This window comes from Ranitomeya imitator, chromosome 1 (genome assembly GCF_032444005.1).
Source record: "Ranitomeya imitator isolate aRanImi1 chromosome 1, aRanImi1.pri, whole genome shotgun sequence".
In the NCBI taxonomy this organism is placed as follows: Eukaryota; Metazoa; Chordata; class Amphibia; order Anura; family Dendrobatidae; genus Ranitomeya; species Ranitomeya imitator.
The window spans coordinates 428,779,224-428,791,679 of record NC_091282.1 but is presented as its reverse complement, the minus strand read 5'-3'; the positions used below and the strand labels follow the sequence as shown (position 1 = coordinate 428,791,679).

Below are 12,456 nucleotides of genomic sequence, written 5' to 3'. Positions count from 1 at the left end.
CCTTGCATATTTGCCGTTCTTTAGGGAGCCAATAATAATGCAGGGATTGCCTGCCACACACTGTAATGCTACAGCCATGTTGGTTGTGGCATTACAGTGATTGACTGGATGCACAGCGTCATAGGGTCTATATCAGACCTGGCACCGCCATGCTCATCACAGTCTACTCCAGAATCCGGCAGAGTAGGGAGAGGTACTGCTGAGCTAGGGTGAGATTTGCTTGTTTCTTAGTTAGTGTAGGTATACCACAATATATTTATACACATATCCATCTCAACTAACAGTCCTTCTGAGCACTAATCCAGCTGCATAGATATCAGTGCTAGGCAGGCAGGCAGTGTATGTGGCAGACTGCAGTGCATATAGCAAGAGGGTTCGTTCCAATTCTGTCTGCTGCTACTTCTTTTACAGATATTTCTAGACATAGCCCCAGGTATCAGGGGCTAGGAATAATTTTTTTTGTTATCTTAATCCTCATTATTTGCTTAAAAAGCAATCCGGAGCACACTGTTTTTTTGCTCCATTAGCTTGTTGGCACTGCAGAATACAGCCAGATCCTTTCCATATTACAGCGCTAAAAATCCATCTATTTAAAACTGTGGTTTGTCCGTCACATGGATCACATGTAAATGCGCTCAAAATTCTGCCATTTCTGGCCTCCATTTAAATTTTGTTTCAGTGTGTTAGCGAACTTATTGACACCAGTTTGCTGTTAAAAATAGTTACCTACAGGCCAACTATTTAAAACTGTGGTTTGTCCATCACACGGATCACATATAAGTGCGCTCAAAATTCTGTTGGTATTGTGAATTAATTGAATTGTTCTAGGTAGTGCATTCCAGAGAATTTGTGCAGCACATGAGAAATGGTGGAGACTGTATTGGGAGTTGCGTATTATTGAAAATATTAGCCTTGGGTCATTAGCAGAACGGAGAACATGGGTGGGGTGATAGACAGAGATGAAGGTGGAGATGTAGGTCGGTGCTGAGCCATGGAGTTCTTTGTGGGTGAGAGTAATCATTTTATATTGGACTCTGTAGCAGATGGAAACCAGTACAATGACTGCCACAGGGTAGAGGCATCGATGTAGCGGTTGGAAAGGAATATGATCTTGGCTGCTGCATTAAGGATGGATTGGAGAATGAGACTAATTAGTAGAGAGTTGCAATAGCTAACTACAGACAAGAAAGAATAAGAGCAACAGTCAGAGTTTTTGTAGAGTCAACGTTAAGAAAAGGTTGAATTCTAGAGATGTTTTTGAATTGTAACTGAGATAAGCGATCGAGTGTTTGTATGTGGAGGGTGAATGAAAGACCTGAAAAAAATATGACTCCAAGACTGTGGGCATGTTGATGGGGAGTAAAAGTAGAATCATACACAGAAATGGCAATATTGGGTATAGATAGTTTGACTCTAGTCACTACTCACAGACTAGCCGTGAAGTTGAGAAATCAAAAAGTCAGCAGTCAAAAGCCATGAGGGTACATCATAAACAGAGGGGTGAGGCAAAGGCATAATCAGCTCATAGTCTGGGGTCAGAATTCCAAGAAGGTAGCATATAAGACAAAGGGGTTAAGGTACCTTCACACTGAGCAACTTTTGAACGATAACGATAGCGATCCGTGACGTTGCAGCGTCTTGGATAGCGATCTCGTTGTGTTTGACATGCAGCAGCGATCAGCATCCTGCTGTGACATCGCTGGTCGGAGCTAGAAGGCCAGAACTTTATTTAGTCGCTGGATCACCCGCTGTTATCACTGGATCGGCGTGTGTGATGTCGATCAAGCGATGTTTTCACTTGTAACCAGGGTAAACATCGAGTTACTAAGCGCAGGGCCGCGCTTAGTAACCCGATATTTACCCTGGTTACCATTGTAAATGTAAAAAAAAAACACTGCATACTCACATTCCGGTGTCTGTCACGTCCCTTGCCGTCAGCTTCCCGCACTGACTGTGAGCGCCGGCCGTAAAGCAGAGCACAGCGGTCCTGCGCTTAGTAACCCGATGTTTACCCTGGTTACCCGGGGACTTTGGCATCGTTGGTCGCTGGAGAGCTGTCTGTGTGACAGCTCTCTAGCGACCACACAACGACTTACCAACGATCACGGCCAGGTCATATCGCTGGTCGTGATTGTTGGTAAATCGCTGAGTGTAACGGTACCTTTAGGCAGATGGATGTTCAAAGGCAAATCCAAGATTGGGTAACAAAGATCAGAATACTAGCACTCGAAGCACAGAGTAACACATCACTTGAGCAGAGATCCCACCTAAATGCCCTGTGCATCATTCTGAACAGGAGACACCTGTAGGAAACCCCACATGCCCCAGCCCTGATTGGACAACTGGACTGTCACTTACAACACTGACAGCTCAGCACGCCCAAGCTTCAGATTGAATGCCTGCACTGTCTATCATGACACTGACACCTCAGTAGGCCGCTGCCCTAGGTTGGACAGCTGAGCTGCCACTCATCACATCAAGAGGAGAAATCATAACAGGTAGGTTAGTAGAGTGAAGAAATGCAAGGAGTTCAGTTTTTGACAGATTCAGTTTTAGATAGATGGAAGACATAATGTTGGAGACAGCAGAAAGAGAATCACTGGTGTTTTGTTGTAATGCAGGGGTTATGTCATGAGATGATGTGTTCAATTGGGTTTCATCAGCATAGAGATGGCACTAAAAACTAAATTTACTGTTGGTTTGTCCAATAGGGGCAGTATATAAAGAGAAGAGGAGGAGACCTAAAACTGAGCCTTGAGGAACCCGGACAGTAAAGGGAAGAGGAGCCAGCAAATGATACAGTGAAGGAGCAGTCAGAGAGGTAGGAGGAGAAACAAGAGATATCAGTATCCTTGAGGCCGATAGAGTAGAACATAGTGAGGAGGATCTGTTGGTCTACAGTGTCAAATGTTGCAGAGAGATCCACGAGAATCAGCAGGGAGTAGTGTTCATTAGATGTAGCTGTTAGTAGATCATTAGAAACTTTAGAAAGGGCAGTTTCAGTAGAGTGTAAGGAGCGGAAACCAGATTGGAAGGGGTCAAGAAGAGATAGTGAAATAGACGTGAGTGGACCAGACGTTCCAGAGGTTTAGAGATGAAGTGAAGATTAGAGACAAGTGTGTAATTAGCAGCACAGTTCTGGTGGATGAATGTTTTTTTAAGCAATGGGTGCATGCTGACATGCTTAAAGGAGGAAGGAAAGAGAACAGATGAAGGAGATTAAATATTTTAGTCAGGTCAGTGGTGACTGCTGTGGAAAGAGACTGAAGGAGATGTGAGAGAATAAGGTCACTGGTGCAGGTAGTAGGGCGAGAAGATGTGAGGAGCCGGTAACTTATTCTGTAACCATCTCAAAGACAGAAAGTGAGCTAGATGAAGCGCAGGAAAGAGAATGCCTGAATTGGGAGAAAATGTACTATCGGATATGATGACCAATGTTTTATTTTAAATAGTTGGCCAGATTGTCAGCACTGAGGTTGGTGGAGGGGGCTTGCACTCTTGGAATAAGGAGGCAATGGAAAGTGTCAAAGAGTCATTTAGGATTGTTGGATAGGGAGGGGATAAGTGCAGTGAAGTAGGTTTGGAGAGGTGTAGGGCAGAGTTGTATGTTTTAAGAATAAACTTATAATGAATGAAATCTTCTGCCAGACTTGAATTTTCTTCACAGACATTCGACGCACCAGGAGCACCGCTATAGAAGACGTGTTTGCAGTGTGTGCCAGGGTAGCCGCTGTCTCTACCAACTTGTTCTATACACATGAGGTGCAGGTTCATCCAGGGAACTTTGCAGTGTTCCATTATAATGTTTCAGAGCAGAGTTGCGACATGATAGGGAGAAGATTGTGGCCAATGATGTCTGCAAATTCTTCATAAGTTTCTAGGTATTAATGGCACGTATATTCCTTTATCTGTGGTATGGGTGTGTCCTGAGCGAGGTGACAGTTCTTAATAGAGAATGAAAGAAGGTTGTGATCAGGGAACGGGAGAGGGGAGTTAGTAAAATCATACACTGAGCAGAATCAGGAGAAGATCAGGTCCAGCATATTTCCGTCTTTATGTGTAGGAGAGTTAGTAAGTTGTGAAAGGCTGAGAAAGGAAGAAAGGAAGTTAGAGATAAAAGGTGAGCGGCAGATGAGAGGAGATGGGGGATCACCAATGAGGATGTTAAAGTCCCTCATGATGAGAGAGGGAATGTCAAAGAATTGAAAGTGTGGAAGCCAGACGGCAAAATGAATGAGGAACTGACAGGAGGAGCCCAAAGGGCGATGCTCAACTGCCACTCGCAGGGAGAAGGGCCAGAAAAGTATGAAAGTGTGGACCTCAAAAAAGGAGAACTGGGAGATACTGGGAGGATAACCTGAAAGGAACATTATGTTGAAAGGAGCAGACCGACGCCAAACTGTCTTCTCTCAGGTCTGGGGGTATGTGAAAAATGTATGCTACCATGCGAGAGAGCAGCAGTGGCAGTGGTGTCCGACTGCTGGGTCCACGTTTCAGTGAGACCCAGAAGATAAAGGGAATTTGAAAGAAAAACTCATGGATGTAGGAGAGTTTGTTATAAGCTGACCATTAGTTTCAGAGAGCACAGTTAAAAACCACAGTATGCATGCAACATTTTTAAATTAGATTTGCAGGGTTTCTGAGTGTAGCAGGGAAGGAGTTAAACTTACAAGAAGGGTCAGGGTTAAGAGAGATATCTCCAACAACTAGAAGGAGAATTGCAAGAGTAACCAGATGGTTAAGTGATTTGTGAAAGCTTAAAGTATGGTGGTAGTGAATGGATTTCTGTGATTTAAGAACGTTGAAAGAGCATGAGAGCTGTAGAATTGAAAGGAGTGAGGGGCTGAAATAGATGGAGTGTGCAGAGTGTGTGAAACGGCAGTAGAAATAAATGCCTGCAGCTGCTAGAACATAAATGAGACACTTACTAGGATCTTTATCTTTTTCTTTATTTTTTTTATTTAGTGCTAACATATTCTGCAGCGCTTTACAGTTTGCACACATTATCATCACTGTCCCTGATGGGGCTCACAATCTAAATTCCCTATCAGTATGTCTTTGGAATGTGAGAGGAAACCGGAGTGCCTGGAGGAAACCCACGCAAACACGGAGCGAACATACAAACTCTTTGCAGATGTTGTCCTTGGTGGGGTTTAAACCCAGGACTCCAGCGCTGCATGGCTGCTGTGCTAACCACTGAGCCACCGGATGAATACATTTAGCAGTTTTAAAGAACTGGGTGCAAGTTTGTTTAAATGTCTTGCATGCCTTATCTGCTTCCTGTTATGTGCAACTGCCATGTTTAATTGCCCTGGCTCTTTGAAAAATATGGCACTTAGATAAAATCTGCACAATCGCCTCCTGCACAAATGCCTTCCCCTTGGCTAGGCCTAAATAAATAGAGAAGATTGTGCTGAGATCTAGAAATAATTTAACTCATTAACTATCAGTCAACTAACTTAAGACAGCAGGAGACAATGAAATGCAGGAACAAACATTTTGACCTATTAGGTCTCTAGATCCTATGGTTACCTTATTGTCTCCATTGAAATCCAGAACAAAAACTCTGTTAGGCCGGTTTCACACGTCAGTGGCTCCGATACGTGAGGTGACAGTTTCCTCACGTACCGGAGCCACTGACACACGTAGACACATAAAAATCAGTGCATCTGTTCAGATGTCATTGATTTTTTGCGGACCGTGTCTCCGTGTGCCAAACACGGAGACATGTCAGTGTTCGTGGGAGCGCACGTATTACACGGACCCATTAAAGTCAATGGGTCCGTGTAAAGCACGAACCGCACACGGACGTTGTCCGTGTGCCGTGCAGGAGACAGCGCTACTTTAAGCGCTATCCCACCCACTGGTGCTGAAGCCACGATTCATATCTTCCCTGCAGCAGCGTTTGTTGTAGAGAAGATATGAATAAGTGTGTTTAAAATAAAGATATATGTGCCCACCGCCCTCCCACCCCCTGTGCGCCCCTCCGCTGTTCTGAAAATACTCACCCGGCTCGCTCCCTCGCCGGCGCTGCTTCCTCTCCTGGCCGCATCTTCTCCTGTATGCGGTCACGTGGGGCCGCTCATTTACAGTAATGAATATGCGGCTCCACCTCCCATAGGCACATAGATCTTTATTTTAAACACTATTATTCATATCTTCCCTGCAGCAAACGCTGCTGCAGGGAAGATATGAATCGCGTCTTCAGTACCAGATGCTGGTACGTGTGGTACCCAGCACGGTGCGTGTGGTACCCAGTGGGCACACGGGCGGCACACGTGTGCCGCACTGATGTGCCACAAAAACGTAGGGGCACACGGACACGGATAATTCCGGTACCGATTTTTTCCGGTACCGGAATTATATGGACGTGTGAGACTGCCCTTAGGGTTAATTCAATACTCTCTTCTATTAGTTCCATTCTTTCTTTCACACATTTGGTAGGTTAGTAACTAATAAAGAACATATTGAAGAGAGTATGTCTGCATGGAGATGTATGGGTCTATAAATGGAAGGAAATTATTAGTAAAGACTATTTGAAAAGCTGCTCTGTTTTAGTTCCTTTGTTCCAATTAAGCAAAAATGGTTGTAATGGTAAGATTAGTTATTAAATCAGCAAGTGAAACAGTTCAATTACTGTAAATACAATTTTGGGCCAAAATACTCTCATTGAGCATGCAAACCACTACATTTCAAAACTAATATTTCCCAGTTGAAAATAAAACTGCTCCATAATATTTTTTGAAGAAGTTTTAAGTTGTTCCTTTTTCTTGAAGAAGAAAAGGGAGATTCTGAAGAAGAGGAAAATAAACCACCAAAGCGTAGAGAGAAAAATTGGAGAGTACCTAACATGAAGCCATGGCTGGCAGAATCTGATGATGAGAACCAACCTCCCACAAATGAGGAGACAAATGAAGAGGGTGGAGAGAACAGTCCTCAAGGAAGAAAAGGAAGAAAAGGGCGGAAAGGAGCAGGAGCAGCTAACCGCAAAGCAAGGGAAAATGCCAAGAAGAAGGACAAAAAGAAAAAAGATGCTGATGAGTAATAACGTTTCCTTTTTTTATATGATGTGGTGCATATAGCATTCAGCCTGTGCAATATTACAATCCAATTATAACTCACTAATAGATCATTTGACTCTAAAATAAAGTTGTATGTATCAATGACGTATGGCTAGGAGAGCACTTTCAAATTCTTATTCGCCATCTTTGCTGAGTTTTTAAAAAGTTAGATTTGCAGCGAATCAATTCAATGTGAATTAGTGAATTGAAAATATGGCAAAACCTCCAATTGACCTGAAAAAAATCTGCATGCCACTCTGAGGTCTCCTAGAGCTGCATTCAACATCTTTCAAACAGCCTTATTAATTTTATTGTGACATCAAATGTATGTATGCATGTGTTCCTATGGCTAAGCAGATCGGTGGTAACTAACAGCCTGTTCCTCACACACTACTCTTCTTTTCTCCTGTGCTGTCATGCATACTGTTTGTACTGTTGAATCAGTATTTTTTCGCTGCATCATTATGATTAAACTATGAGCTGTGACATTCTCAATTTCCAGATTCACAAAAAAAAGCTGCTGCATTCCCTGCTTTCTGCTTTTATTTAGGCTATAATATTCCCTATTGATTGGTTATGCTATACAATCTTATGTGATAATTACAAGACTTGATGGGAAAGCCTGCTTGGCTGTGCCCGTGGACATTTAAGGCTATGTGCACACGTTGCGGATTTTGCTGCGGATGCGCAGCGGATTGACATTACCATGTAAACCTATGGAAAACAAAATCTGCAGTGCACATGCTGCGGAAAAAACAGTGCGGAAACGCTGCGTTGTTTAATCCGCAGCATGTCAATTCTTTGTGTGGATTCCGCAGCAGTTTACACCTGCTCCATAATAGGAATCCGCAGGTGTAAAACCGCAGATGAAATCTGCACAAAAAATACAGAAAAACTGTTGTAAATCCGCTATAAATCCACAGTGCGGATTTCCTGCGGATTTACCAAAATCAGTGCGGAAAAATCCTCACACCTTTCCGCAGCGTGTGCACATACCTGAGCCTTCTCTGGCTAATGAAATCATCTGCTATGTGTAAAATAGCTGCGGCTACTTTAGGTAATTGAATCGCAAAATGTTAAATTTCGACAAGTTCAGCAAATTACTAAAAATTTGAAGCCAATTTGCTTAATTAGAATGATCATACTAATATTCCTAGTGTGCGAATTTGTTAATGAAAGTAGTAAAGCCTTAAAAGCTTTTTCTTTTCCTCCAATTCATCTCAGAATAATTTTTTGTATTGTTATGTAGGTCTGATGAAGAAGATGAAATAACAGAAGAGGAACTGGACAAGCTAAAAGAAGCTGTGGAAGAAAAAAAGAAACTAATTGCCACTATAAGGAACAAACCTTGGAAGATGAAACAAAAGTTAGAAGTCCTCAAGTAATTATTCCCTTATAAGGGTTAATCAGGGAACTAGTCTGATTGCCGTATGTGGAGTCGGGAAGGAATTTTTTTCCCCAATGTGGAGCTTACTCTTTGCCACATGGTTTTTTTTTGCCTTCCTCTGGATCAACATGTTAGGGCATGTTAGGTTAGGCTATGGGTTGAACTAGATGGACATATAGTCTTCCTTCAACCTTAATAACTATAATCTATATTGTACATTAAAGGGATCATGTCATGTCGGATAATGCTATTACTCTGCAAGCAGAGACATAGCTAAGGTTTTAGCTCAGGAGGGGCAAAATATCTGAGTGGGCCCCTAACCAGGTAACCATGATTACAGATACAGTGGCGCCCCCTAATTGTTGGTATAGGTAAACCTCAGCAGGTGATCACTTTATTATTGAAAATAAATCTATATACAAAAGCGAGTACTGTTATTACCACCATATGGTGGCCATGTAAGATTACAGTATAGTTACAGATAGTGACTTACAGCTCATGGTCTTTCTTATGAAATCGTTCATTTTTGCGGTCTTCTCCATCATGCCCAGACCGACATGACAACTTCTCCAACCAGGACTCACCTGCAGATAATACAGCACAGACACTTCAGACTTCTCACATTCCCAGCCCCATCTCCATCTATTCCCAACCTTCACAAACTCCTCATCCTGATGATACCCCAATACTGAGCCGCTGCTGTATGTTTCCCTTTTACTGCACCTATTGCGTGGTACAATAACGGCTCCTCTTACCGCCCTATATAGTAATAATGCCATTACTGTGCTCCTTACTTAGTAATAATGATTCCTTTTTGCTCTCTAAATAGTAAATTTGCCCCCTAGTAAATATTAATGCCCTGTGCTAGTGCCCTCCACATTTTGTCCCTAGAACTAATAATACCCCATATGCAACTTTGATGGTCACAATACTCTGAGTCCCTGTAACAATAATGCTTAAGTCACCCCCCCCCAGGCGTTTGAAACTAAAAGAGCCACCTTGTGCAGCAGTAATGCTGCATTCTGACAAGGTGGCTCTTTTAGTTATTGGTGCTGTAAATGCAGAAATAATCTGTTTTGTAATTTGTCTGAAATACCTGTCTTCAGTCCTGGGGGCAGGCCTTTCCCCCCTGCTGCAGACGCCTCACAGCCATCACTCAAGTCTTCTTGGCGCTGGGCGCCGCCTCATCATCGCTGTTTTGAAATCTGCCGGCGCCTGCGCTCTTTTGTCATGCCTGGGGTAGGCGCAGTGAGCGCTGCCCGTCTGTCCTCATATGCAGTCTCGCTGACTGCGCCTGTGCGGCCGCCCTGCTTATGAATCCCAGCCCCTCAGTGTCTTATGATTTATTCACACTGCGGGGCTGGGATTCCTGGGCATGCGCACTGCGACCTGGGTGAGTGGCTTAGACTTGCTGCACAAGGTGGCTCTTTTAGTTTCAAACGCCTGTGGGGGGGGGGGGGTAACAGGTTCCCTTTAACAATTAATAATGTCTTCTAAGTTCCTCCATGTACAGCTCCACTATAAACAGTATGTTGGGCCCACAGCTTCTTTATACACAGTTGAATGCCCCCACATCTCCCCTATACACAGTATGATAATCCAACAACTTCCCTATACACCATATGATGTCCGCAGTGCTCCCCTATGCACAGTATGATGAGCCCACAGCTCCCCTTTGCAGAGTATGATAGGCCCCCCGCAGCTCCCTCCCTCCCTCCTCTATACACAGTATGATGGGCCCATAGCTCCCCTATGCACAGTATGATGATCCCACAACTCCCATATACATTGTATGATGTCCACAATGCTCCCCTATACACAGTATGATGAGCCCACAGCTCTCCTATACACGGTATGATAGGCCCGCAGCTCCCATATACACAGTATTGGGGGCCCACATCTCACTTCTACACAGTATAATGATCCCACAGCTCCCCTATACATTGTATGATGTCCCCAATGCCACCTATACACAGCATGATAGGCCCACAGCTCCCCTATATATTGTATGATGTCCCCAATGTTCCCATATGCACAGTATGATGAGCCCACAGCTCCCTTATACACAGTATGATAGGCCCACAGCTCCCCTATACACAGTATTGTGGGTCCACAACTCACCACTACACAGTATGATGATCCCACAACTCCCCTATACATTGTATGATGTCCCCATTGCTCCTCTATGCACAGTATGATAGGCCCACAGCTCCCCTATACACAATATTGTGGGCCCACAGTTAACCTCTACACAGTATGATGATCCCAAAGCTTCCCTATACATTGTATGATGTCCCCAATACTCCCATATACATAGTACAATAGGCCCACAGCCCCCTATACACAGTATTGTGGGCCCACGACTCACCTCTACACAGTATGATGATCCCACAGCTCACCTCTACACAGTATGATGATTCCACAGCTCCTCTATACACCATTTGACGGTCCCCTGCTCCCCTATACACAGTATGATGAGCTCACAGCTCCTGTCTGCACAGTATAATGCTGACAGAGCTCCACTATAGAAAGTATAGTGCCCCCCAGATCTCCTCTACATACAGTATAATGAGACAACAGTTGCCCTATGCATATTATAATGCCTTCACAGTTCCCCTATACACAGTATGGTGGGATCACAGCTCCATTATACACAGTATGATGGGCCCACAGCTCCCATACATACCTAGTTCCACAATACATAGAATGATATCCCCACTGTTCCCCCAAAATACAGTATAATAGTTAATAGAGTTGTAACACAGTGCGTAAACCGCACTGAGAGCCCCTCTGTTGAGAGGAAATTAACTTATTCCTCCTGGCAGCCATGCTCTTCCAGTCATAGGGGTGGCGCTGGCACCGTTTTAGTCACCTCTCTGTGAATAGATAGCGGCAGCTGTAACTACTCTCCGGCACTGCCTGACAGCACCCTCTACTACCCAGTAGCTGCGCTACTGGTGCCCCTGTAAACATAATAATAATAATGCTTTTTAAGTCCCCACTTAACATTTAATAAGGTCCCCTGAGTCCCCCCATGTACAGTAACAATGACCCCAGTATCACAGATTGGAGCAGGCGGTCATGTGACGACTCTTTCGGCTTCTCTCAATCCTCTTCTATTGAGAGAAGATAAACCTTTCAAGTTGACACATGCACATAGCAAACATGGTCACATGACCGCCTGATAATGCCAGTGATATTGGGGGCTCATGACTGCAGGCTCTCCATGTCATCATTTGGCAGTCTGCAGTCACATAAATTGCAGACATTTATTCCAAGCCTTTATAAATGTTATATAATGTTATATAATAAATTACTTATTGTTAAGTTATTAAACATCACTCCAGCAGGGGTTTTTTCACCGCTGGAGTGGTGCTTTAAGCTCAAGTACCCTGCCCCGGTCATATATGCATCCTTTGGCATATTCACCATTTTTTGGTACAACTCCAGTCCTATGTCTCCATCTTGTGAGCACAGCTTCTGACTGGCCAGAAGTTAGAAGCTACATCACAAGCTCTCAATGCAAGTCTATAAGAGCCAGAAAAAGGCCAGGACGAGGTTATCATAGACTTACATTGATTAGTAACCTCCGTGCCGCTTCATAAAACACTGGAGCAACTGGCAGGTAACAAATTACAGGAGATGGAACGGAGCGGCAGCAAAAACAGATGAAAAATCCAGAAGGTGAGTATCAGACAGGGGTAGGAAACTTGTATTTTAAGCACCGCTCCAGCTGTGAAATAGGAAAACAAAATGCTGAAGTGGTGCTTTAAATGTGATGCAGCTCATGGTTACTATATGTTGACTTGTTATACTAATACTGTTAAAAGAGCCAGTTGGTTAGAATAAAATGCCTCAGTCCTCCTCATCTCCAGCCTCCCAGACAGCAACTGTTACATGTGATGGAGTGCATATAATCTCATAGCAAAACAGTATAATAATTAGTCCCCCAGGGCCCTGTCCCCCTCACCCATCTCCACTTCAGCTCCCATAATACCCCCTTCATCT

At 43.8% G+C, this 12,456-nt stretch overlaps 1 protein-coding gene across 1 annotated transcript in view; it reads left to right on the top strand.

Annotated features, from left to right (window-relative positions):
- The window catches only part of LOC138670712 (transmembrane channel-like protein 1), a 181,687-nt gene that overhangs the window by 29,270 nt on the left and 139,961 nt on the right, over positions 1-12,456 (top strand). Inside the window, exons 2-3 of the mRNA XM_069758357.1 lie at positions 6,780-7,041; positions 8,311-8,442. Of these exons, the coding sequence (XP_069614458.1) occupies positions 6,851-7,041; positions 8,311-8,442 (323 nt within the window). The 5' untranslated portion in view covers positions 6,780-6,850. The remainder of the gene's footprint in view (positions 1-6,779; positions 7,042-8,310; positions 8,443-12,456) is intronic.